The sequence below is a fragment of the Tursiops truncatus genome, chromosome 10 (assembly GCF_011762595.2).
Source record: "Tursiops truncatus isolate mTurTru1 chromosome 10, mTurTru1.mat.Y, whole genome shotgun sequence".
Taxonomy (NCBI): domain Eukaryota; kingdom Metazoa; phylum Chordata; class Mammalia; order Artiodactyla; family Delphinidae; genus Tursiops; species Tursiops truncatus.
The window spans coordinates 20,937,218-20,964,396 of record NC_047043.1 but is presented as its reverse complement, the minus strand read 5'-3'; the positions used below and the strand labels follow the sequence as shown (position 1 = coordinate 20,964,396).

The 27,179-nt window shown below is 41.9% G+C and overlaps 6 protein-coding genes and 1 pseudogene across 6 annotated transcripts; 3 read left to right on the top strand and 4 right to left on the bottom strand.

Annotated features, from left to right (window-relative positions):
- Positions 1-882: 882 nt before the first annotated feature.
- On the bottom strand, positions 883-7,586 carry LOC101339451 (histone H1.3). The gene is made up of 2 exons (XM_019944902.3): positions 7,447-7,586; positions 883-3,309 (listed from the first exon to the last, which is right to left on the bottom strand). The coding sequence occupies exon 2, from the start codon at positions 3,128-3,130 to the stop codon at positions 2,465-2,467; it is 666 nt and encodes a 221-aa protein (XP_019800461.1). The 5' UTR covers positions 3,131-3,309; positions 7,447-7,586; the 3' UTR covers positions 883-2,464.
- LOC101324611 (histone H2A type 1-like) lies at positions 1,709-2,292 on the top strand. The gene has a single exon (XM_033863616.2). It carries the CDS (start codon positions 1,709-1,711, stop codon positions 2,171-2,173), a length of 465 nt encoding a protein of 154 aa, XP_033719507.1. The 3' UTR covers positions 2,174-2,292.
- Positions 7,057-10,150, top strand: LOC141279703 (histone H4). Its single transcript, XM_073810451.1, has 2 exons — positions 7,057-8,271; positions 9,541-10,150. Exon 1 carries the CDS (start codon positions 7,847-7,849, stop codon positions 8,156-8,158), a length of 312 nt encoding a protein of 103 aa, XP_073666552.1. The 5' UTR covers positions 7,057-7,846; the 3' UTR covers positions 8,159-8,271; positions 9,541-10,150.
- A 1,133-nt stretch (positions 10,151-11,283) lies between these two features.
- LOC109551487 (histone H4) lies at positions 11,284-16,622 on the bottom strand. The gene has a single exon (XM_019944918.3). The coding sequence runs from the start codon at positions 13,602-13,604 to the stop codon at positions 13,293-13,295; it is 312 nt and encodes a 103-aa protein (XP_019800477.1). The 5' UTR covers positions 13,605-16,622; the 3' UTR covers positions 11,284-13,292.
- A 622-nt stretch (positions 16,623-17,244) lies between these two features.
- On the bottom strand, positions 17,245-18,792 carry LOC141279701 (histone H3.1). Its single transcript, XM_073810447.1, has one exon. The coding sequence runs from the start codon at positions 17,707-17,709 to the stop codon at positions 17,299-17,301; it is 411 nt and encodes a 136-aa protein (XP_073666548.1). The 5' UTR covers positions 17,710-18,792; the 3' UTR covers positions 17,245-17,298.
- Positions 18,793-19,112: 320 nt separating this feature from the next.
- On the top strand, positions 19,113-20,559 carry LOC101332037 (histone H2B type 2-E-like; annotated as a pseudogene).
- A 1,658-nt stretch (positions 20,560-22,217) lies between these two features.
- On the bottom strand, positions 22,218-22,612 carry LOC101326046 (histone H4). Its single transcript, XM_004316271.4, has one exon. It carries the CDS (start codon positions 22,610-22,612, stop codon positions 22,301-22,303), a length of 312 nt encoding a protein of 103 aa, XP_004316319.1. The 3' UTR covers positions 22,218-22,300.
- Positions 22,613-27,179: the final 4,567 nt, after the last annotated feature.

Here is a 27,179-nt window from a genome sequence, read left to right as displayed (position 1 = left end):
ATCCCACAAGCCACGCGGTGCAGTCTAATAATAATCAAGCAGCTTAGCTATACCTACTGCAAATGCTTTATAGTGAGGCAGGCATAGAAGTGGTTTGTAAAATGTAACGAACTACAGAGATACTATATAGTAACCACTCTTGCTGACTGTCACATTCCCACATAACACTTATTCCTCATCACTCATAATCAAAAGCCAAACTCTCTCATTCTGGGTATTAAAGACCTCACAGGTCTCTTCCCCCTTCCTTATCTTTCCCCCTTGATGCAATCTCTCATTTTCAAAAAGATTCTTCTAAGTAACCATTTCACATCTTCCCATTTATGCAAATCGCCTTCTCAACCAAACCAGTCTTCTAAGAGGAGGGTTTTTTGGCCCTTTCTAGAAAGAAGAAAGTATGGAATACAGTTGTGATGGGGAAAAGATGAACTCCTGCTTAGAAAAGCTAGAAAGGTAATCACAGGCTACCTCCTTTTGTCTTTTAAAGAAAGTTTAAATAGTAAAGTTTAATAAACTATTAACCAGTAAGTTGTGTGTGTGTGTGTATGTGTAGCTGGGGGCGGGGGGCGGGGGCCGCTGGGTATGTTGTAAACAAAGAAATAAGATGAAGTCTTTCAACCATGAGGTGTTTGCCACTGAAGATCTGCTCAGGGACTCATGACTTGTTTTGTATAGTGGACTCTATGGATAGTCTGGAGAAACCTGTAAACAAATATCTTCTGAATACAATGTTTTAAAATACTTAAAGCATACAGGATAAGAAAATTAGCCACATTAAAATACAGCTGTCAAAATGTATTTCTTTTACGTAAAATGTGTTTCATTAGTCACATCAAATAACAAGGAACAAGAGGTGGAATAACAAATGTCAGTTTCAAGGAATCAGAATGATGTAAATTTTATTTCAAGATATCTGCAATATCTTCAAAGTGATCCAAGAACATCTGTGATGGCCACTGTTGAAAAAGTCAGAGGCACTGCAAAATCCATTGTGATTAGCTGCCTACAGATACACTTGAAGGAAATGCTTAGCTGCATTTAGAGTTTGGTAAAATAAAGATGTAATTTTTCCCCATCCATGTTTACAACCCCCTAATGGTCTGCAGAACTCAGATTTTGGTCAAGATTTGCCAATAAAATCGAGTGGCCTTCCTCAGAAAATAACAACAACAAAAACAGGGATGAAGGGGAAATGATGTAATATCAGGTCAACCCATCTTCCTAGAGGCATTTATTTTGCCCTGGTTATTCCAGCTCAAGGTGCTCTCTAAGCAATCTCGTTCCCTTTATCAACGGTTTTTACTTGTTTCTGCCTCCCTGTTTGTTGCCTATTCACCAAAAGATATTAGACCACCAACCCAGCTCCCTGGATCTTGTCAACATCTGAGGGGGAAAAAAATCTGGCAAAGAAAAGGGTAAATTATAAACCGCCAGGGGTAGCTTACTTTTTTCTATCCCTTGGTGTCAGGGTGGTAGCAACAATTATGCAGATTTAGGCAGAATAACAATAGCATGAATACTCCCCCCAAATAGCACTACATTTATCAAGCGGAAAAATCCAAGCTTTCCAACTGCTTCCAAGTATGTATCAATACAAGTCTTAATATCTCAGCCTCTAATTGGTGCAGTATTTTCTCCTGGAGCCCATGCAAGTAACTCCGGAAGTGCGTTCTGATTGGTTAACTCTCTCAATAGCCTCTGCAAACCAATGGGAATAGAAATTTTAGAAACATCCAGAGACTATAATAACCCTTTCCTCAAGCTGCACTATTTCTTTCCTAACATGTCTGGACGAGGAAAAGAGGGCGGCAAAGCGCGAGCAAAGGCCAAGACCCGCTCCTCGCGGGGCGGGCTCCAGTTCCCCGTGGGTCGAGTCCACGGCCTGCTTCGCAAGGGTAACTATGCCGAGCGGGTCGGGACCGGCGCGCCGGTGTACCTGACGGCGGTGCTGGAGCACCTGACGGCCGAGATCCTGGAGCTGGCGGGTAACGCGGCCCGTGACAAGAAGACGCGTATCATCCCGCGTCACCGGCAGCTGGCCATCCGCAACGACGAGGAGCTCAACAAGCTGCTGGGCAAAGTCACCATCGCTCAGGGCGGCGTACTGCCTAACATCCAGACCGTGCTGCTGCCCAAGAAGACCGAGAGCCACCACAGGGCCAAGGGCAAGTGAATCTGCCGCAAAGGCTCTTTTGAGAGCCACTAAACTCTCATTAGAGGACTGTGATCACAACATTCGGAGAGCTTTGTACGTGGCGGTGCGCGCGCACCCTGACGCATAGCCAATCACGTTAGGGCGGCAAGTTTAAAAAAATTGCTTAAGTTTAAAAAAGAATTTTACCTTATTACAAGGCTTGTTGGTTACCTACGGAAACATATCCGGCTAAGCTCTTTTATCTGAAATTAGTGGGTGGCTCTGAAAAGAGCCTTTGAGATTTGCAAAGTAGGACGTCCCGCTACCGATTTACTTCTTCTTGGAGGCCGCCTTCTTCGCCTTTGTAGCCTTGGGTTTGGTAGCTTTAGGCTTGGCTGCCTTGGCTTTGGGGGCCTTGGCCTTGGCCGGACTCTTAGCCGCCTTCTTCGGCTTGGCTGCCTTCGCCTTTTTCGGGCTCTTGGCCACCTTCTTGGCCCCAGCAGCCACCCCCGGTTTCTTGGTTTTCTTAGGGGTCTTCTTAGCGGCCTTCTTGGGGGTAGCCGCGCCCGTGGCCTTCTTGGGCTTCTTAGCTGCCCCAGCAGCCTTCTTGGGCTTGGCCGCGCCTGCCTTCTTAGCCTTGGGCTTGGTTTCCCCGGTGGCCGCCTTTTTGTTGAACTTGAAAGAACCTGAAGCGCCAGTGCCCTTGGTCTGCACCAGGGTGCCCTTGCTCACCAAGTTCTTAAGACCCAGCTTGATGCGGCTGTTGTTCTTCTCCACGTCATAACCAGCGACCGCCAGCGCTTTCTTCAGCGCGGCCAAGGACACGCCGCTGCGCTCCTTGGAGGCGGCGACAGCCTTGGTGATGAGCTCGGACACCGGGGGCCCGGACGCCTTGCGTTTTCCAGCAGCTGCGCCCGTTTTCTTCGTCTTCTTCTTAACAGGTGTTTTCTCTGTAGGTGCGGGAACAGCAGGAACAACTGGAGCAGTCTCCGACATTTTTCTGTTTAGCCAGGAAAGACAAAAAGTAAGCTTAAACTGTCAGAACGGCGTGTCCCGGGAACCGCCGGCTGGGGGTTTATATAGAGAGTCGCTGCGTGATGATTGGTTGCCTTTTCCGTGCGCCGCGCTGCTACGAAGGGCTCCTCGGCTCTGCCGAATGGCTGTGTTTTTTGCCCCTTAAAAAAGAAGAAAAATATAAGAAGTCTGGGCACGAAATAATTAGGGATTTGGGGGAAACTGATCCGAGACTCTTCAGGCTTCATTCCTGCCTTATTTGCTATACCTAGTTTCAAAGCCGGCCCCCTGAAACTTTCCTGATTACCCCAACTCCCTTGGAAACTTCGGTCAAATTGAGACAACTTTCAGATTTTCCTTAAAATTACTAGTTCTCTCTGCTTCCTTTGCAAATCTTTCTTCCAGGGCATTGTCATACACATTGTTTTCTTTTCAACCTTATATAAATAACCTCATTTTTACTCAAATATACAAGGAAAATCGGTTTTTTCGCGGGAGCAATAGCACAGCTCTCCTGCAACTTGTTTGCTCTAAGCACTGGGAATTGGCACTGGGGTAGAAAATTCTACGTACAAGATGGATAAGTATTTTTAAAAGGATAGATTTTTTAAAAAAGTATTTGAGTGACCAGTGTGTAAACTGGGTTTGCTCCCAGTGTTTCGGTGATTTAAACATTTTTGGAAGGATGGGGTGTGAGGCTGCTCCATTTATTTTCTAGACAAACAGCTCCAAATAGAGTCACCAACCTGCTCTAAAAATTAGTATAATAGATTTTTCTGACCTAGAATGGGCATTAGAGATCAATCACACCATCTACAAAGAAGAAAAGTGAATCATGAAGCAACAGATTGGCAGTTCTACATCATTTTACCAGCTCTGAGCTCAAGAACTCTGTAAGATCAAGTGGGTTAAAATTGTATATTGCCTGATATTCCGTCCATAAGATTTTCTTCCTCCATTATTTAGCACAGAATTATGTACATATTTCCTATATTTCAAAATGATACTTAAAATACAAATTTGATTTATCTTTTTTCAACATTGCAAATAGGGACACAGAGGACTAGAAAGTAAAAAAAAATTCTCATTAAACTCACTTACTGAATCTTCATAAGTTTCCCTGGGATTTTTACTAACAAAATATGAACTAGGCTATCATGACCTAAATTAATTGGCTGAATGTGTCCACTAAGGAGTTGAATAAATATTTCATAGCAAACATGACTGATTTCCTACTCCATCTCTTTGTAACACAGAGAGCTAATGGAATTCGATAAATATTGGATAATTAAGCACAAAATTAATATCCACCAAATAATCAGATACTGAAATTAAACCTCATGTTTGTCAAAATAAATAAACAATAAAACTATTTTGGTGTTGTGTTTTTTTTTAAATAAATACCCCTACTTCCTAAAATCTATTTATTCTGGCCTACATTCAATAGTGACTTGAGAATTTTTTCATATAACTCCAAGACAGGATAATCAACTTAAAAGATGTCATCTCTTTGCACTGAACTAATTCCATAAAAATGACTTGGCTTGTTTTTAAATAGTCATTATTGGCTGGCACTGTCTGTAACTAAGTCTCTGGGACTTGAGACCATGTTATATACCAATTACAAATACAGTGTATAAAGAGGGAAGCTTATAGGATTGGATCTAGAACATTCCAATTTTCCCAGGGAAGGCATTTTACATTTGTCTGGAGGATGGGGCTACTTGTCATCCTCAGTATCATCACTGTCAATAGCAATAGTAACAAACATTATATAACGCCCTTTTCCTTTTCAGCCCAGAGCCTAATACTATCTAGACCTAAAGATAAAATTAAAATTCAGATTTTTAAACCTTTACTATTTTGATGATCATTGTAGTCATGATATCAGTTGTTGAATACTTGTTGGAATTGTTCCCTAAGTTGTATGTACTCAATTTAAGATAGGTGAAAAGTTCTTTCTACAGCAGATGCCACCATTTCTTTCTTGTGCAACTGTTACCGGTTCCCATGGCTATTTAGGTCCCAAATAAGTGAGAAGGCATTGGGGCTCAGGGTCATCTGCTTAATTGTTTATAGGTAATCTCTGCCATTCCTGGAGGGCAATAATTGAGACTTGATTTCACCTGAAAAGTTCTGCCCTAGATGTGTATAGGAGGTTGGAGCTATACTGTGTGTAGGTACTGTTATCTCTTGAGATCCAGGTATTTATGCTCTAACTGTAGCATGGACAAAGTTCTTGAAAGCTGGATCACCCCATGGGACTATAAAGTTGAAACGTTTCACCTATTACTTGGTAGCCCACAAAAAAGTTATCTGTATTTCTTTTGAATCCTAAATCTGTATATATTCTAAAACCATTGACTTTCTGCTAGACTAAGATTTGAACTATTTTTACTTTATAGATGTAAAAAATAAATAAGAAAAACTAAAGTTAAACAAGTGATGGATGTCTCACAACTTCATGTTCTCTCAATTTTGGTGTCAAGCCCCCACTCACCATAGTAAATGACTGTGAAAGAGATAGGTAGGGCTCACCAGGGCAATCCACAGGGGCTGTACTTAAGTGTTCCAAAATTCAGTAAATTTCAAACATTTAAGGAGAAGAGTGACTATGTTGACTAAATATCAAAAAGGCCAAATTAAAAATAAGGGCTATAGAGCAAATAGAGCATTGTTTTACAATGTAATGTGTTCAGAAGGGTGATGAGAAATCACATCTATTTTAATTTCCTATCAGATGGTCTCACCTGAGGACACTCTACCACTTGAAACTCCCCTTCAAGCACAACTATATATCAATATTATTCATTTTATTTCCTAAAAAGGACACTACTACTCTCAAACTTCCACTTTCATTTTTACATGTCCCTCTGTGTATCTGTAATATCTGGTACACGCAGAAGGTGACTAATTTCTATTATACCTCAGAAATACTCCAATCCTCATTTCCTGCAGCAAGCCTCATTCTCAGGTACCTACCACACTCTCTTTCCCAGTCTGGGCTACAAGTTCTCCAGAAGAAGTTCTCTATCACAATACAGCCCAATGCAACCTATTGCAATGATGGAAATGTTCCGTATCTGCACTGTAGAACAGACAACAACTACACTTGCCTGTGGTTATTGAGCACTTACTTAAAGGTAGAGTGACTGAAGAAATTAATTTTTAATTTTATTTAATTTTAATTAATTTAAATGGGCATATGTGGCTAGTAGCTAATACAAATATAGGAAAGCACAGCTCTAAAACAATTCTTCTCAAACTTGAATGAGCAAACCACTCACTTGAGGATCTTAAAAATGTCGTATCAGTTCAGTAGATTTGGGACTGGTCCTGAAATTCTGTATGTCTAACAAGCTCCCAGGTGATGCTAATGTTGCTGGGATCTGACTGCTCCACCCATCACTACCAGGATGAATCTAGGAGGATGGTGGGCTGATTACATGGCCCCTCACCCCGAGTTTACTTTTCTCTTTCTTCAGCTAGAGTTTAAGTTCTTTAAAAGAATGTGTGATTGTCTTTGTAAATCTGGTATTTGTACACCACTCTTGGCGTATAGTAGACCCTAAATTGTTGAATGAATAAATGCAATGAATCAATGATTCTTGTTCAGTGACTTTCTCAAAAAGGAGAGCAGGGGAGATCACCATGTCTAAATCCACAGGTAACTGCACCTGAACTAAATCTCAAAAAGTTTGTGACTCAAGGAAGTTAATAATCCTCTGACCGCTTATATGGTAAGCACCAGCAGAGAAGGCTTTTTTTTTTTTTTAAATCACCTCTGTAGTTACATAGAAGGCACTCAATGTGAATTTGTGGACTGTGAGTAATGTTGGCATTTGTCTATTAACCAATACTTATCTGTGTGTAGAACTTCAGTTACCCTTTTTACTTGGACAGTATTTCACTCTTTTGTTATTTTTTAAATATTCTGTTAATTTGCAAACTTATTCATCCTGATGTATCTTCAATGCTTTAATGACATAGCTCGGTGGTAGGTGGCAAGGACATAAGACCACAGAATCAGAAGGCCTCAGTTCTACCCCCCACAATACCATTTATTAGAACAGGATTAGGTCTTCAATCCTGGGATTCTTCACCCTCACAATGTAAATAATGCTTTATAAATTGGGGAGAAAAGAGTGGAAATTCAATTAATGTTGGCTCCCCTTACTAGACATCCCTCTTTACCAGGAATGCTGAAAAACGATGGTTATGTAAACGCTTCGCCAAACGGAAATGTTCAGGATCAGCCAAACTTAATAAGCATTACTAGAGTTTTTAAGAATACTTACATTTTTAAAGCATCTTCATGTTTTCAAATTAATTTTATTCTGCTTTCTCTCCCTTTTGCAGACAAATGTGGCGGTACTGCCTCCTTTTGTTAAATAATAAAAGTGGTGAGGAGACTTGTACAATATTAATTGAGAAAACCCACAGGCACACGACTAGAGTCCACAAAACCAGCGACTCTGGACCCCAACCAGGAAACAGGAAACAGATACTGAGTCGCATTTCCCCGCCCCCTTCCCTGCTAGGCAATAGCAGACGGCCAGTGAGGAAGGGAAGAGTCGGGGGCAGAGGTCTCGTTCCCGCCCCCGCCGTTTCAGTTTCCTAATAGGTCCGTAAAACTGATATATAAGAGGCTGCAGCCCAGGGTTAAGCGCTGTGAGAGATTAGAAGTCGCTGTTAGTCATGTCTGGTCGAGGCAAAGGTGGAAAGGGCCTGGGAAAGGGGGGCGCCAAGCGTCATCGTAAAGTTCTCCGTGACAACATCCAGGGCATCACCAAACCTGCTATCCGCCGTCTCGCCCGGCGTGGTGGTGTGAAGCGCATTTCTGGCCTTATCTATGAGGAGACCCGCGGGGTGCTGAAGGTGTTCTTGGAGAATGTAATCCGCGATGCTGTCACCTACACCGAGCACGCCAAGCGCAAGACTGTCACCGCCATGGACGTGGTTTACGCGCTCAAACGCCAGGGACGCACTCTCTACGGCTTCGGCGGCTAAGTTTCATTGCGGTCTTCGGCTGTGAAGCTCTTGTTTACTCACAAAAGGCCCTTCTCAGGGCCACCCACTTGGTCACATGAAGGGCTGCTAACTAACACAAAGGAGAAACAAAGGTAATATTTAATGTTTTATATTAATACTGGGTGCCGATTTTAATTAAGGCAGTCGCTTTCTCTTTGTAGACTCCGGCTGTCGCGTTTTTTTGGTCTTTTTTCCGAGTTAGATATCATCTCAAGATGGCGGCTCTCAGACATGCCAAAAACAAAATCGTGCAGTGGAACTGCTGGAGTTTTTACTCAACAGAAGTGAATTGCATTTGACATAGCATCAGTTTTCGAATTTCAACATGTTTGAGTTCATTTTACCCCCCAAAACATTTAAATTAACTTGTCCAGAATGTCCCAGTGACCAGGACTTAGTGTCCTGAAGAGGGCACCTGAGGCCTTTAAGCAGCCTTCTTTCTACAGAAAACGTTGCAGATAGCTCTGGATAGATGGAGCCATAGGTAGTGAACTCAAATCGGGTGGAAGAGACATTGTAAAATTTTGTCTTATCTAGTGGACTCCTGAGGACGCGTTGGAACTCTTAACATGACTAAGAGGTCATCACTCTTAATGCTTTGTTTCCAAAACGTTGATAATGTGACCTTTCTTATGGCCATCCCACCTCTGACTGCATCCTTACCTCTCCATTTTCCCACCAGGCGGAAGAGGTGCTCTTCAGGCCTTCTCATGCTCATCCTGCCACCTGTGTTCTAAATCTTTCACTCCCAGAAGCTTTGTGTTTGTGTCAGTGAAAACACACCCTGGTGTGTGGGTGAACACACACCCAGGGACAGTTTCATTCTGTCCCTGTTATCTTAAGATAGTTATTAATGGAGCCCACTTCCACTATCAATAACTTATTTGCACAATAGATTAGTTGGTCATCCTGATCTAATCATAGTGATATCCCAGCTTAAAGTTTTATTCCTCTTTCTGCTGGCTCTTTCCCATCTACATATAAATATGTGTCAGTGTCTCTCAGTTTAATCCATACCTCTGTCAATTACTAGATCCTTTCCATTTATCAAATCTCCAAGCCTTGGGTAATCTGGAGTCACTATCCTCATGTCTTTTCCTGATTATATGACGTCTTCACAAATCACTCACTAAATATATCCTTGGCATAGTTACCAGTGACCTTCGAATGGCCAAAACCATGCACATCTGACCCTGTTTATTACTCCTGCCTTCACAATCTTCTCACAGTGTTTTGTGGTACCTTTCTTCCTAACCCAGATCCTATTGTTCTCCATGATCCTTCTCAGTTTGCTTCTTTGGGTCCTATTCCTCTGTTCTGTGGTTCCACTCAATTAACAAACCCTTGTTCTCCATTATCAGTTCATAGATCCTCCTTGAGCCGTCTCTTCCAGAGTGTGCCGTAAATGGTGAGACATCTTGGCACCCCGGAAATTGAATATCAGCTGAAATGGAGCAGAATATGCCGCCCCAAAATATGCCACTTTGGCATAAGGATTATTTTGAGCTAAGGCGCTTGAAAAACAGCTAATGAAAGAATGGGGCTGTGATCTCCCCTTTTCTTCCCGAAAGCAGATAATTATCCCATGTGAAACGTGCCATCCCTATACCAGGAGGAAATGAACATTCTTATCACCAGAAATGGGGAGTCCAGGATGAGAGAATCTATACAAACAGACCTTGTTAAAATAATCCTTATCTTCCTTTAGTCTCCCCATATATTTTAATTGCTATTTCACAGTTACTACTCTTTGTTCAACCTAGTATATAAGCACTTAGGCTTAACTGCTTTTTGGGTCTTCATTTTCCCGTGAAGACTCCCATGTACATGTAAAAAGATTAAATAAAATTTGTGTGCTTTTCTCATGTTAACCTGTCTTATGTCAACTTAATTCTCAAGCCCAGCTAGAGACCCTAAAAGGGTAGAGGAAAGTTTTGTTTCTCCTATACAGCTTTCTAATCCCTATAGTGGCCTGACAGGTCTCTCTGCCTGCATTATTCCCAATCTACAATCAGTCCCTCCCACTGCAGAAATCTGAGTGAGTTGCAAATTTCATCATGCCGTGTAGGAAAAAAAAAAGAGAGAGAGATAAAGAAAGAAAGAGAGATTCTGAGGCTGGACAAGCCTAACACTTATTCCAGGCCTGATAGTGCCACCAAGAGGGGCAGACAGCTATTGAGGAGCTCCCTGGAATAAAATGCTGCACTGTACCCTCTCTGTCTCCGCCCCCTTCTCCTCCTCCCGCCTCTCCCTCTCCACCTCGCTGCCTTCTCCTTCTTTCTCCTTCCCCTTCCTCTTCCTCCCCTTCCCCTTCCTCTCCTTCTCCTTCTCCTTCTTCTCCTTCTTCTTCACTTTGTGTCAGAGTTTGTGAAGAGTCTGGGATCTTACCCTACTTACAAGATAATAAGATAACCTGTAAGTCTTTCATGGCTGCTGGCAGTAGACACAACACTCCTAGGTCAGAGACAAGAGGCTTTATTACAGCACAGCACATCAAGCAGCAATTTTGCATTGGATCCCCTTGTCCATCAGGTCCCACAGGGGCGACCTGGAGGGGCCCAGATGGATACTGCACACACAGTGGGTTTGCATCACAGCCAGGGTACAGCTTGGGGGATTGAACTTGAGTGTACTAAGCAAATCCGCTCTTTGTCTGGGCACAGCCACTATCCCATTCTTTAAGGTTCCTCAACTCTGATAAAGGGCATTCTTGGCACACCCTCAGAGCCCGTGGCAGATTGCCTCTGCCAACGCTGGGCTCAAAGGCTACACAATAAGGGTGTAATTGTGTTTTGCCCCAAGTTAGTGGATCCTCCTTGAATATTCAGTCTATGCATTGATATATGAGTGACACCAGGAAAGAAGAAAGCTTAGTTCTAACTTCCAGTAATTTATAGCTTGGTTGAACCAGAAGGTTAAACAAAAACAATTAGAAAAAATAATAAAAGATAGACTATATTCAAGTAGGAACACTTATGGTCAGAAATTTCATTCTTAGAGCCCTTTGCAGGCAAGGAAACGATGAGGATATGAGGAAGAAGGTCATATTGTAACCGGAAGTGGGGTCTGGCTGCTCGCTGCTCAGAAGCCAATAAAGAGGCAAGGTTGGTGGAAAGGAAAGTTTGCTTTATTTTGGATGCCAGCAACTGGAGTGGGGGGAGGGGGAGGGCAAACGCCTGTCCACTGACAATCAGTGGGCAAGAGCTTTTCCAGGCTGAGGGAGGGCGCTACATGCAGAAACAGTCCAGTCAGCTCTCACAGTCATCTTGAAATTGGTCATGTGGTGGTCTGACCAGCATCATCTTGATTATTAAGTACAGTTAGTCTTTACTTCCAGGGTCGGTTTGTTCCCATTTCTTTGAGGCCATTTCTCGGATTTGTGGCATCTTATGTCATGGCTGCAGTCTGGTCATCATGTAGTTAACTTCTTCCACCTGGCAGGGGTTTCAGTACCTACAAGGCAGCTCACAGGATGTGGCTCAGAACATTAACTATAGCCCTTGAGGAGGAACTAAAGGTCCTTGACTATGCTTAAGGACTAAACTATTATTATTTGGTCTTCTTTGACAGTTTTCCTTTGTTTCTGTATTTTCTCACTTCTCTGATTAAACTTATTCTTTGGCTAAAGCTTTTACACAGACAAAAGTCAGGCTGAGAACATGGGGGCATAGACCATACTGTCCTGCTCCGTTTCAATATGACAGCCGGGCCCAGAAGGAGTAGCAGGTATTTGGCTGAGGAAAGAGCAGGGAAGAGTGAGGGGAGAGGAGGCAGGTGTAAGGGGGATTCACTATGTTATTGAAGAGTGCTCAGTTCTTCGAAGGACTGAGTACACGTTAAGTTACATCTAAGTATACGTTAGACTCAGAGACTAGAGATAAACGTGTGCTGAACACAGAGAGGATGGGATTGAAGGACCAAATGGGCACCACACATTCACGAGGCACATAAAATTCTCAGCATCTATGAGGCATCTCATACTTGATATCTTTAGTCAGCCACCCACTTGACCTCTGCCCATAGGATGCAGATAAAACCCATTGGTGAGTGACAACTATAGACCAACCAAATATACCCCTAGATCTGTTTAATAGAGCAACTATGTGTGATTGGCCCAGCTACCTTCCACCTGCTCAGTCCTCTTGTTCAACTTAACTCTGGTCCTCAGAGGCCCATCATCAGGAAGGAAGGCTGATGTGGCAGAGAGCAAAGGAGATTATATGAACATTGTGTAAATAACGGATTCATCTAGCGAGGACCTTCCACTTGTTTGTCTTATCCTAAGTATGCTGTGCTGTCCATCTATTTCCCCATGCTTTTTGCAACATGGTTTAAATTGATTAAAATTTCTAAGCATTTTAGTTTGGTCTGTGACCCTTTCTGCTCTGTGACCTCTGGGAAAGTTGCCTGGTAGTGTGCTTGGAGGTGAAGGGTGGCAGAATATGCCACCCTAAAATATGCCACTTTGGCTTGAGTTATTTTGAGCTAAAGGCACTTGAAAAACAGCAGGTGCAAAAGAGCACTCTGACCTATTTTCCTTCTGAAAACAGGAAATCAAACTCCCATATGGAAGATTCCCTTCCTGTACCAGGAAGAAAATAGCATTATCACCAGATAGGAAGCTTAAAACAGAGAGAACTCTGCATTGTTAAACTAGCCTTTATCTTCCTATTTCCTTTTCTACCATTAACTATCCTAGCCCAAACTCCTTTGTCTTGTCACATTTTCATCATTTAATTTAGTATATAAGCCATGTAAGAGCTGTACTCTAGTGTCTGTGGACACCCCAAATATTTCTACTCAAAGAACCCATGACCCTTTACTTACCAGCTGCGTGGCCACATTTAGCCACTAGCCACCTGTTGGTCCTCAGTTAATCTATACATCAGGAACAGCGATAGTAACACCTCCAGCATTGTGAAAACACCTTAGGGACTGAAGACCAAACTATCTCTAAGCAACATTTTAGTGCTTCACTTCTCCCATCTGTACCAAACTACCCGACAGACCACGAAATGGTAAGTGTGAGCTCTTTCATAGAAAAGGTAGGTGGCCCTGAAAAGGGCCTTTACCTTTGCTGTAGAAAACAGAATAAACCTTACAAAGGTCAATCTTAGCCGCCGAAACCATAGAGAGTGCGTCCCTGGCGCTTGAGCGCATAGACTACGTCCATGGCAGTAACAGTCTTGCGCTTGGCGTGCTCAGTGTAGGTGACAGCGTCCCGTATTACGTTTTCCAGGAACACCTTCAGCACCCCGCGAGTCTCCTCGTAGATGAGGCCGGAAATGCGCTTCACACCACCACGCCGGGCCAGACGGCGAATGGCGGGCTTGGTGATGCCCTGGATGTTATCACGCAGAACCTTGCGGTGACGCTTAGCGCCCCCTTTCCCAAGGCCTTTCCCGCCCTTGCCCCGACCAGACATAACAGAGAAAAGCTAAGCACGCCGACTGAGTCTAACGCTAGCAAACTGCAGCCCCTTATGTAGCGATTGTGCGGACCTTTGTGAAAACTGCAAGACCAGAAAGGCGGGAAACCGTACTGAGTCCCCGCCCCTTGCTTCTAAGACCTGAAATGAACAAGGGCTAGGGCGTTTTACTGGTATTCAGAAAATAAGAATCTTTAAACACAAGCATCAAACGTATACACAAAGGGAATTGCCTCGTTTAAGTATGCTTGTATGTGTTTAAAGATTTATCCATTCCCTATATTCTTGGATCTTTGCCACTGGCCTTTAAGCCCAAATTCCCAAAACAAAGTAATTTATAAATACATTGACAAGCAACCACGCCAGGCTTTGGGTTTGGAATCCATAAGCAAGCTGCTCTCAAACTATTATTGGGCATGTTTATTAATCTATCTGAGACTCAGTGGCCTTATCCATAAAATAGGATCAATACTATTGATAATGGAGTTATTGTAAACAAAATAGCATCTAGTTCGTGAACAATAAATTTCTATCGCCCTGGACTTTGTTCTTAAAAACAAAGTATTTATAATACAGACAGGCCTAAGGCACATGGAAAGATTTCAAAACATTTCTAATATAACACCAGTTTGTGCAGTGTGCTTTCACTTATACAGATTAAGCATATAAATTTGAACAATGAAGGATTGCAGAGGAAAAGAATGTAAATTGTCAGGGGCTAATAATACCCTGTTCTCATATAGAGGACAGAGGGTGGAGGGGTGATTGTCCTTTACTGTGGTTGGTGCATGGAATTCATGCAAAGTTATCATAAACACCAATGTTAGGCAAAGAGATTTTATGCAAGTGCCAGAAGTAAAAATGTGATCTTTCCTAGATTATTATATTATTTTAAAAAAATTGTCGAGCACTATGATTTAAATGATGTCCTTGGAATAAATAGAATGTTCAAAATAAGAGATTATTTTTACTTCACACTATGATATACCAAGCACACCGTCCTAAGAGCTGAGCAGTAGCTCAACCAATTACCCCATCAGTAAATTTGAGATTACAAATATCAAATTTGAAAACTCAATTTACTTTTGAGGTAGTGACAGCAATAGCTAAAAAATCACACACCAACATGAACGAACCAAACTGCTGTTCAGTGGACACGTCATCACTAGAACAGCCAGAAGAAAGGAAAACACTGCTATTTATGCAAAAACAAACCAAAACACACCAAAATTTGTTAAACAAGCCTTGGAATCCAAAGCAATACACAGTAGCAACTGCTAAAGAAAGATCACAGCTTTTTTTACATTGTTATTTTGAAATAACTAAATTCACAAAAGTTGCTCCAATAGTACCTAGAGTTCCTCGAACGCAGTTTCCCCTAATGGTGAAATCTTATTATCTTATAATATCAAAGCCAGGTAATTGACATCGGCAAAGTACTTTTAACTAGCCTACAGGCCTTACTCAGCTCTCACCAATTTTTCCATGCACTCATTTGTGTGTGTGTGTGTGTGTGTGTAGCCCTGTGCAATTTTATGTGTCACTACCATCTCAACGCTGACACAAAACTGTTCCATCATCACCAACGAACTCTTTAATGTAACACTTTTGTAATTCACATCCACTCACTTCTCCCCTGTCCTGGGGCAATCACTAATCTGTTATCCACCTCTAGAATTGCCATTTTGAGAATGTTATATACATGGAATAATACAAAATGCAACATTTTGAGACTGGCTTTTTTCACTAAGCATTACCCATCTAGGTAGTTGCATGTATCAATGGCCTCCCTTTTTATTGCTGAGTAGGATTGCATTGCATTGTGTATGAGAATTTATTTAACCATTCACCAGTTGAAAGATATTAAGTTGTTTCTAATTTATAAATAAAGCTGTTATGGACTTTCATGCAGAGGATTTTTGTTGTTTCTCCCCAGCTGCCCCCCCACCCCCAGTTTTGGTTTGCTTTTTGTATTTCCTGCGTTCCACCTGAAAATTACATTTTTTAAAATGGCAGAAGTTCTGCGATGATGACTGGGAGCCTAATAAGCCTTTCAATAGTCACATAGAAATCACATTGCATTGCCATTAACACTTGCAGTTTTGCTTCAAGGTTCAAAAACATTGCACTGCGCTATCCCCACTGTTTCTGAAGGTGACTTCTGGTTTCTGTAGCTGAGGATTTGCTCCAGTAACAGTCTGCAACGTTTGTTAAACTGTTGGTGTCCAGTGTCTTTGGTTCCTGCCGTGGGACGTGTGTTCTCACTTTTCTGCAGAGCTATTCACTTAGCTCCTGGAGAGCCTCCAGTGTTGCCTAATCCCCCCCGACCGGTAGTAAACCCAGGAATAAGGCTGGGCGTTCCCACTGCCAACATCTGTAAAACCTGCCTGAATCCACAAACCTGGCATTGCTCTAGGGTTTGTTCTAGGGTTCTGCATTTGTTAGAGGAAAGTTGGGAGCTGTTGTCTCATTGGCTCTTTGAGGATGAATAATAGGTGATTATGGCAAAGCCTAAGTTCTGCCTTAGTGACTATATTATGTTTCTCATGCAGGGTGCAGACACATTCTGCACAATCTGAATTTTCAGTTATATGCTGCAACAACCTATGAATTCCTGATGTGCTGAACATACTTATTTAGTTCAGGCCCCAGATTTGGTGCACTAGTGCTATGCCCAACTGTATCACTGACAGCACTGCTGCCCACTCTGCCGGTGGTGCTGCTGGAAGTTGAACTCTGGAAATCCCATGGAACCCATGTTTTGGGTACCAGGTCTCTATTTTCAGTACAGAAAGTATGACGACCTTCACCAGAGGATGTATTGCTCAGCACAGAAGCAAATAAGTTAACACCAAACTGCTCTCCAGTAGTACTCAGCCTGGGTCCTTGAATATGTTCATGTTCATGTGCACACACGTGTATGTGTGTGCATGCCACATAAAGCATGCCTAGGATGCTTTCCAGGTTACTCAAGGACCCACCCTTTTTCTCATACCTGACGTCATCCTTGGACTTCTTGTATCAGGGAGGGAAATGTGAATTATTTTGCCTGGTCTAATAATTAAATTGACATAGATTAACGGAGGAAAAAAACAATTTGTACGCACAGAGGTCATTCAGAAATGAGACCACCGAAGTAACCAAAGCAGGCTGTATATATATATGTATATATATATATATATATATACACACACACACACACACACACACATATATATATGGCTTGTACTTGGGGTAGCAGACAAATGAAGTTTGCTTATACAGCTTTCTTAGTGTTGAATTCCCAAATTCTGTTAAGGATACTTTCTATTCTCATACTGGGATAAAGATATCTTCACATGGGAGGTTTATTTCTCTTTTAGGGGTTAAGAGGATAAAAATATTTATATATCACCTATTTTCCCCTGGCTGTTTCTCAAATAACTCTAAGGATTGCAGAGGAAAAGTAGTTTCAGGAATCAATGTCCTGTTCTTATATGGAAGACAGAGTGTGCAGGGGTGACTATCCTTTCCTGGGGTTGGTACATGGAATACTTGGGGGAGAAGGGAGTTCTGCCCTCCTCCAGCCTTGCCTTGGTGGGGGTCGGGGGGATTTTCTACTCCCTTGTGATACAGCTCCTCAAAGTGAAATTATAGGTGGCTCTGAAAAGAGCCTTTGGGTTTTAAGTTGGCACTTGTTGGCATTAATAATTTATGCTCTCTCTCCGCGGATGCGGCGGGCGAGCTGGATGTCCTTGGGCATGATGGTGACGCGCTTGGCGTGGATGGCACACAGGTTGGTGTCCTCGAAGAGCCCCACCAGGTAGGCCTCGCACGCCTCCTGCAGCGCCATCACGGCCGAGCTCTGGAAGCGCAGGTCGGTCTTGAAGTCCTGCGCGATCTCGCGCACCAGGCGCTGGAACGGCAGCTTGCGGATCAGCAGCTCCGTGGACTTCTGGTAGCGGCGGATCTCGCGCAGGGCCACCGTGCCGGGCCGGTAGCGGTGCGGCTTCTTCACGCCGCCCGTGGCCGGCGCGCTCTTGCGGGCCGCCTTGGTGGCCAGCTGCTTGCGCGGCGCCTTGCCGCCGGTCGACTTACGAGCAGTTTGCTTTGTACGCGCCATTACTTATCTCCAAAATAGAGACTAAACTGGTAGATTTGCTTCTATATTTATACAGGAACAGAATCACTCTGATTGGATTGTGGGCAATTCCTGTTAGTCATCCGCTGCTAAATTCCGGAAGTGCTCCGAGCGATTTAGGATTGGTTTATCCATTAGGTGAAAGTTTGGGATTGGTGAATTTCAATTAGCAGACATCTTCCCAGCCCCTTAAAAAAAATTTTTTTTTCCGAGTTGTTTTATCGATAATACCCACACACTCAAGTATTGTCCAAAAACACATTACTCATTTAATATTCTTCAACTTTTTTCCTGTTTGGATATACAAAATAGAATGTGTTCGGAAAAGTTTAGACTTTAGACACCCGCCATTTTCTGCAGTTAACCCGTTTTCATCGGATCTTAGTCCCAGACCTTCCCCCTATTTAAAAATCCATCGTCTAAGCATCTCATGAATCCTATTCCACATTGACCGTAAACATCTAGTTCACTGTAACATCGTCTTCTAGGAAATACTGTTAAGATGTAAGGAATTTTGTATTATTCAGGGGACACGCAGCAAAATCCCAATATCCTGGAATCCCTGGATCTTTAGTGTGTTTGACTCAAAACGGGTAATTTGGGGCTTCCCTGGTGGCGCTAGTGGTTGAGAGTCCGCCTACCGATGCAGGGGACACGGGTTCATACCCCGGTTCGGGAGGATCTCACATGCCGCGGAGCGGCTGCGCCCGTGAGCCATGGCCGCTGGGCCTGCGCGTCCGGAGCCTATGCTCCGAAACGGGAGAGGCCACAACAGTGAGAGGCCCGCAAAAAAAAAAAAAAGAAAAAAACAAACAAAACAACTGGTAATTTGGCTCTGTTGTTTGGTTTTGATGCATTTTTAAAATGTCACCTTGGGTCTAACGGTGAGAGCCGTCATGAAAAGCTTTGCAATGTGGAACCTTAAAAAAGATGGCGGCGATCGAGTCTTTCTTGATAACACTGCAATGGGCCGGCATTTCGGGACTCCTTCCGAGGGTCCCAAGGTGTCCCGGACAAACCCGACAGAGCTGCGGTCAGGACTGGACTGGGCAAGATAACAGGATTTCCTTACCTGGTTTCCGCATCCAAACGCGAAGACTTTCATTTAATTAAAAAGAAATTGTTTGTTTTGTGTGAATGAATTTATAGTCTCATAACAGTGCTGTAAATCAACCTATAGGAATATACAAAAGTGTTCGTTTTTGATCCAATAAAAAAGGGAGTTTTTGAATCCTAGTTTACATACTAGTAACCTATTGGTCAGCTTTTGTCCAATCAAAGTTTAGCTTTGTGAGTGTTCGTTTGTATATCCTTGATATAACTACTCGCGATGTTCCTTTTGTTCTCGTTCTTTTAATCCCCCAATTTTGCTTACTTTGTTTACCATGCCAGAGCCGGCTAACTCTGTCCCAACTCAAAAAACGGCTCCAAAAAGGCAGTGACTCAGGTTCAGAAGAAAAATGGCAAGAAACGCAAGTGCGGCCATAAGGAGAGCTATTCTATCTTTATCTATGTCTGTAAAGTGCTGCAAGTAGGTCCACTCGGACCCCAGCATCTCGTCCAAGGCCATGGGCATCATGAACTCGTTTGTCAATAACATCTTTGCATCGCGGGCGAGGCGTCGCTCCTGGAGCATTAAAACAAGCACTTGTCCATCACATTCAGGGAGATTCAGAAGGCCGTGGGCCTGCTGCTGCCCGGGGTGCTGGCCAAGCACGCCGTGTCCGAGGGCACCAAGGCTGTCACCAAGTACACCAGCTCCAAGTAAATTTTTCTATGCCTCTAGCATTTCTCAATGGTTCTTTTTAGAGCCACTCTTTTTTTGCATATTGAGAGCTATAATATGAAGATTTGTCAGTATTTTTAAAACATGTTTTTTTCTTTTTTTTTTAGTCATTCTTTAATGTTCAGGAAACAGTATTGCAGTATGAGAGGTTTATTTGAATTTTTGTTCTTCAGTGCAGCAAAGAATTTGAAATGTGTGTTGTAGGAACCAGTAGAAAGTTGTAGTACTCTGGGTTTTGTGTTTTTATTTCTTAAAATCTTTAAATTGTTCTTGTAGCCAGTCACTGCTTAGATTGAAAATTTTAGAGTGAGTATCTGTGGACTTAAAGTTGTGTAATGCTAGTAAATGTATTTGGGTTCCTTGTTTTAAATATAATGCCCATGTTACAACAAAGTAATTTTATGTGCTTCACAAATATTAACTCATGAGAAGGTGTTCATACTTTACAAAGGGTCGGAATCTCAGTTATACAGTATATACTGGACTAGGCCTGGGGTATTTACTGGAACCTCAGAGTTTAATCTCAACTACAAGTATACGCTTTCAAAGGTGAATTTTCAAATTTGCATTAAAAAGAAAAGATTTTCACTTTATTTTGTCTTGAGGCTATTATTTATATAATCAACCCTACATGGTGCTGAAGTGGGGTCTGAAATCCTCAATTTGACTAATTTTTATTTTATATTTCATTTTTGTATTCCTTGCCTTCAGTCAGTGTTAGGTTCTGTATTCATTTACACAGGAGGAAAAAAAAAGAAGAAACAAAAAACAGGAGTAAGAGAAGACGTACAAGTGCAGGGAGAACAGAGAATATGGAATGAAATGTAGTTTTCCTGAGTTAATATTTTGATAGTTTCTGTATTGCTGAAAGCAAAATGACTGATAAATTGCTTTTAGTACTTTTCACGGCTTATAGAGTTGGTATTTGGGCGGCCAGCAAGACACTACCAGTGTATGTGCCAGGTCAGTATTGGGTGTGTGAGTAGAGGTTCACATAGTTGTGAAACAATGTTGTTCACATTAAAGTTTTTTTGTTTAAATGTAGGTCTTCCTTTAGATAAAGATTGAAGTTTCAGTTCATCATATCTGTTATTTTCGACGACATGGATTGATGAAGATGCCGAATGTGTTGGCTGTCTTTATTGCTGCACAACAGATTGCCTTGAAATTTCTAGCTTCAGACAACACACATGTATTATCTCACAGGTTCTGTGGGTCTGGGCAGGGTTTAGCTGGGTCCTCTGTGAGGATGCTATTGAGGTGTTATGCAGGACTGAGGTCTCTTGGATGTTTGGGGAAATATCCACTTCCAAACTAATTTACTGGTTGGTTCTTTGTAGTTTTAAGACTGAGGGTCTTATTTTCTTGTTGGCTGTTGGCTTGAAGCCCTTATGGGCTGTTAGTTGAAGGCGTCCCTCAGTTCCTAAATAGCCCTGTGAGTTTCTTGTCATTTGGGCCTGACAACAGGGATACTTGATTCACCAAAACCATCATGTGAGAGTCAAGGATGTTACAATCCTAGATAACATAGTCATATACACAAAATTTTTTACATCCTGTCACCTATGGTCACCTGTTTTGATGGTTAAAAGCAAGTCACAGGTCACATCCACACTCAAGGGACTTCATCACACAAGAGTGAACCTCAAGAGGGGAAATCCTGGGGGCCACCTTAAGAGACCATCACAGAACCCAGCAGGACCAAAAGACAGTTAACTAACAATTGCTCCTTTCCCAATCCCCTCCCCACACCCCTGCCGCCACAGTACTGGGATTGGTTCAAATGGCCTGCAGGCAGGAAACCTATGTAAGGAAAAGGCACCTAATACCTTGAAGTCCTTTTAAACAGGCCTCTGCCAGTGACTTTCTTTTGAAGCCAAGACACAGAATTTGTTCATTTATTACTTTGGGGACTTCTTTCCCCTTTTCCTTTGCAAATACTGACAACATGAGAAAACCTTTGGTGTGGCGGAGTCCCAGCACAGGGCTAGATGTCCATGTAGCTCGGTTTCTGACATTATAGTTGAGAAAAGAAACCGGAGGGTTCTTGAGATGAATTAAATTTGTTGTTTTATTACAGACTACCAGGGAATAGATTTGAAAAGGCAGGAGACAAATCCCAAATTCTTTGTAGATTAAAAAACATCTGGTAATCAGTTTATATAATCCAAATATAAATGCTTTTAAGGGACAGAAGAAACAGCCCATGTGCCACCTGGGCCTCCTCATGGGTGCCTTCACTCTCTACAGTTCAGTCTTAGCTTCTTTCATTATACCTTGTCCCTTGAGTTGCCCTACTAGGGGCTGAATATTTAAATTTACTAAAGTTTTGAGTGAGATTTGAGCAGGCCAATAAGGTATTACCTATATTTGTCCCTCAACACTATTCATAGCTTACTGTCAAACAGTAATTCCGTATTTCGGAAAATCTAATAAATTAGTAAAATCTTAAAGTTCATTGGTTAATTTTGCAAGACCGAGAATTCTAAGAATCAGAAGTGCTATTCAAACAATGTGGGACGCTTAAGGGTTCTACACTGGAAAAGCCATCGTGTGGCATTAAAACTGCAACACGGTGTAAACGTTTGATGCACTCAAACCTAAGCAAACATGAGCTGCATTAAAGCAACTGCACCCCAAAAATCTAACAAACTTCGGAACTCAAGTTCCTTACAAAAAAACCTGAAAACAGCAGTTCAGGGCAACGAGCTCTTTCAAGCGAGTAGTTAGGTGGCCCTGAAAAGGGCCTTAGACATTGCTACAGAAAATTAGTTTGTGGGTGCCGACTTAACCGCCAAATCCGTAGAGAGTGCGTCCCTGGCGCTTGAGCGCGTAGACCACGTCCATGGCCGTGACAGTCTTGCGCTTGGCGTGCTCGGTATAGGTGACCGCGTCCCGAATTACGTTCTCCAGAAACACTTTCAGAACCCCGCGGGTCTCCTCATAAATAAGACCTGAGATGCGCTTTACTCCACCGCGACGAGCCAGGCGACGTATTGCAGGTTTTGTGATCCCTTGAATGTTATCCCGCAGGACTTTGCGGTGGCGCTTGGCGCCCCCTTTACCCAAGCCCTTCCCGCCTTTGCCACGTCCAGACATCACTAAGACTAGATGAGGTACTGTACTCACAAATAGGGAGAGCACACCGAAATTCCTATTTAAAATACGGAAGCGGACCTTTTTGAAAACTACAAATGAGGGTGGGTAGGGGGTGGGGTTAGTTCGTAAGCTAATTTATCCCCGCCCACCATGCCCGAGAGTCAGTGGGGCGGAGCCGAAAAGAGAAGATTGCTTTGTCTGCTCATTCTCAGAATTCAGTTTAACACGTTCTGTTTAAGGGCATTTAAAAAAATTCTCTTGTTTATCAAGGGAATGAAATAATTGTGCCTATTAAGCCAGCATCTGTTTTTCAAGTTTGGATATTTAGGCCAAGTCATTAACCGAAATTATACATTGCCTCTCATTTTAAACGCATATCTGAAATGGAGTCCCTGGGTTCTCTCTAACCAGAGAAGCATTTTTTTTTTTTTTTTTTGCGGTACACGGGCCTCTCACTGTTGTGGCCTCTCCCGTTTCGGAGCACAGGCTCCGTACGCGCAGGCCCAGCGGCCATGGCCCACGGGCCCAGCCGCTCCGCGGCACGCGGCACCCTCTCGGACCGGGGCACGAACCGCGTCCCCCGCATCGGTAGGCGGACCCCCAACCACTGCGCCACCAGGGAAACCCGCAGAGAAGCATTTTTGTATACTTTAAATGAAGGTGAAATAGTTATGGTGGTAAACTTGTCTTAGGGAGCGAGGAAATTTCTGAAATCCATTGGGCAACAAGTCTTTCCCGCTGGCGTGTTTGTTTTTGGGAGGTATGACTCCATTGCTTGTGCCCTCAGTATTTGCTATCTTTCACCTTCTGACGTCCAGGACCGGTTTTGTGGCAGGTGTTTTCTTATTTTTACTTTGTTTTCTTCATTTGTAGAATGGAAATGTTAACCCCGACATCACAAAGGTGTTCTGAAAATCAAAAAGTAAATTTCTGGTCAAATGCTCAACACAGTCATTGAGGACTACTGTAATTACCTGCGGAAATTCCATCTTCATGCTCCAAAGATTGACTTTCTCGCCAATATTCTTAAATCTCTCAATCTGGTATTTTGCCATCTGGGCCTATGTTCAGTTGGTTTCCTAATCTCCATATCTTTTTGTGAGCAAACTTTTTATTTAAGAAGTCAGTGCTAAACTTACATCATTACATTTAAATTTATATAATTCCCCCAATTTAACCAGCAGTCCCCATTGCCATCTCCACGCTCCGAACACAATTCCGCCTAAGACTGTATTGTCTGATAAAGTAGTCAGGAATAACTTTTGAGCCGTTATTATATATGATATATATAATATATTCATATAGATATGAAAAAATATATTTTTTGGAATGGGATTGATGTTGCTGAGGAGCTGAATTTTTAATTTTACTTAATTTTAATTAATTTAAATTTAAAGGCTGATACTCCATTTCAGTTATTGGAAATTTTTAGGTATGTTTGAACAACCTGGGCATGTGAACTTAATTTTAAACAATAAACTGTATGGAATTTAAATACAAATCATTTCCAGTAAAAAAAATTAGTGTCAGATTGACTAAAATATAAACCCAATTTGGTAGATTTAGATTGAAAAAAAGAATGTAAGATATTGCATTAATAATATCTCTATATTTATTACATGTTGAAATGAACATATCTTGGATGTTTTGGGTTAAATGCAATGTATTATTTAAAATATTGCGTCTCTTTGCTTTTTAAAATGTGGCTACTGAAAATTTTTTCATTAAATGTTTGCCTTGCATTGTTTTCTTTGGTCAGTGGTGCTCTAGAATTTTTCCTTTTCCCTCTCTGTTTCTTGATCTGTATCCAACCTTGCTATCATGGGCTTTGGAACACAGTGGATGTTCAATGTATTTCTAAGAAACCCAATTACAGATACACGTCTCAACTAGAATGAAGCATTGCAAAAATAAATTTAAAAATAAAATCACATTAGAGAACTAAGGCAGCCTTGTGGAATAAACCATTACTTATCAAGGCAAGAAAAGATGAATACTAGAAAAATTGTTGACCTTAGAATTCTTCAAGGGCAGAATATCAGGAAATGGAGAGTACCTGAAAATTTATGCTTATTTTTTTTTCCCCAAAAGTGTGTTTCTTGAGAGGGAACATTCAGAACTGATTATGAAAGCAATGAGTGTTCTTTGATTGATAGATTGTTTGATAGATTGTGCACTCAGTGGTTTTATAAAACAAAAGAAGAAAATAAATCATTTAGTAGAAGTACAAAAGCGTTTCCTTAAAAGAAGGAAGGCCAGAAAACAATTTACTATTCCTGGAAAGTAGGTAAAGACTAAGAGAGAATGAGGTTAAAAAATCAGGTAAATTACTTTGGAGTCTAGAAAGAATAAAAAGTTAAAGTGTCCATTATTTGATGCATGAGTAAAATAAGAATGTCAAGGAGTTACACCATGGTGTGTCATAGAAATTTATCTTGAAAGTTTATATATATATTTATATACATACATATGTGTGTGTGTGTATATATATATATATAAATATATATATATATATATATATTTCTTTTTTTTTTTTTTTGGTAACGATTCACTGTGTTGATCTTGGGTGGCCTCAGCCTGCAGGATTTCAGTTCCTGGGCTAGAGACTGAAGTCAGGCCGCGGTAGTGAGAGTGCTGAATCCTAGCCACCAGACCACCAGGGACAGTGGCCAGTGACAAGGCCCCTGGCCCCCTGGCTTTGCAGAAATGAATTCCCACAAAGAGATGGAAAGTAGTGAAACAACTAAAGTGTTTATGAGGAGGAAAAAGAGTACTTGTGAATAGTGTGGACTTAAAAAATTATTCACAACCTAAAAATTGAGAGTTATGTTTTATCCGGTGGAGATTTTTAGGACTTAAAAGCCTGGGAGGCCAGCATCTCAAGTAACCCTGAGAGAACTGCTCCTAGGAGGCTAGGGGAGAGCCAGGTTTTATAGACATTTTGCAACAAAGGGCAGGTAGTCAGGAACATCAAAAGATTATTGTTAATTAAAGGAAACTAGATATCTCAAATTAAGGAATTTAGCTCTTTTCTATGTATGGGAAGATGCAAGAGTCTGGGCTCACCGAACTCATTCCTTTGATATGCACCTCAGCTGTCTGGGGCCAGTATCCTGTATTTTCACATCCTGAGTTTCCTCAGGGCTCACTGTATGGAGTGGCTGCAGTCTGATGGCTACTAGATGGCAGGTATTCTTTCCTTCCTAAATTCCCTCAGGGCTCACCAGCTCACACTGGAGGGCTACAAGCTCTGCTGTGACATCCTTTGTTTACTGATATGGCAGGAAATATTCCATTTCTCAATAGGTACACCTGGGTGAACTCAGAATGTTGAGTGCTTGCAGTAGTTTAAATCACTTATATGGGGCATCTCTTCCAGGTTTCTTTTGACCAATCATCTTGCTTTTCTTGGTTCTAAGTCGTATTTGGATTATCTCAGGGTCCTGCCACGTGTGCTCCTGCATCTCTTAGCCAAGATGGATTCTAGCAAAGAGGCTTATGGGTAGGTTGACATCACTTACTATGGGGTGGTGCCCCCTCCTTATTTGACCTCCAAGGAGTGTTTCTGCGCATGTGTAGTCTGGAAGGTTTCCTTGACCTTGAGAATGAGGTATATGTGGTCTCTTTATCTTTTATCTGGGCACGACTCAGCTCCTCTCTGCTCCAGCTATTACCTTTGTCTTGGAGTATCTGGCCACAGGCGACAAACTCCAGCTGCTCAGCCTGGGGCTCATCTATCTCCTGCCTCAGTGTGAGAAAAATTGTCTGAGACTTGGAAGTAAGGAAAAAGGGAGGGGCCATGATGTCCAATATACAAGGTTATAGGCCACACAAGGATTCTATAAAAATGTACTTAGACCATCTAACTATTTACTATTGACTGTAGGTACCAAAATTAGTGAAGTTACTTAACTGGCAGAGAGGCAAATAATTTCTATCCAGTAGAAGATTTATGACCTATTGGATAATAAAATAATTTTATTTTAAACTAATTTAACAATCCTGTTCTAACATTTCTTTGTTACATTTTCTGTAAATATCCTAATTTCTTAAATGTTCTTTGAACATTTACCTGTTGGTTCATTTATTGAAAAGTGAAGTTCTTTGACACATTCTCATTTTTATTTGCTGAATCATGATTTTGCCTTTTTGAAAAAAAATGTAAGTGAGATATCATGTAATTGTGACTTGATTGGAAATAAAGGGGGATTTAGGAGAGGTGCTGGTTCTTTTCACCTTTTCCTTTAGGCCCGGGAAATTGAACACTTGTCACTCAACATCATGGCAAATCATCATTGGTAAGCAGCATACAGGAAGGTGGAAATTTATAAGGCATGGGCTCACTGAGGATAAAGGAAAGGCTCTGGTCACTACAGAACAGCTCTGAAATCTGTTAAGATATATATAAATGTCAAATTAAGGTAAAGGAACCGACTGAATTTCGTTTTGTTGTCATATGAGAACATAGTCTAAAAAGCCTGCCCAAGTGTTTTTTAGTTATTCTACGGGAAGGCGTTTCTGTTTAACTATTTATTAGGGTCTAATATCTGTGAAGTGTCTATGAATT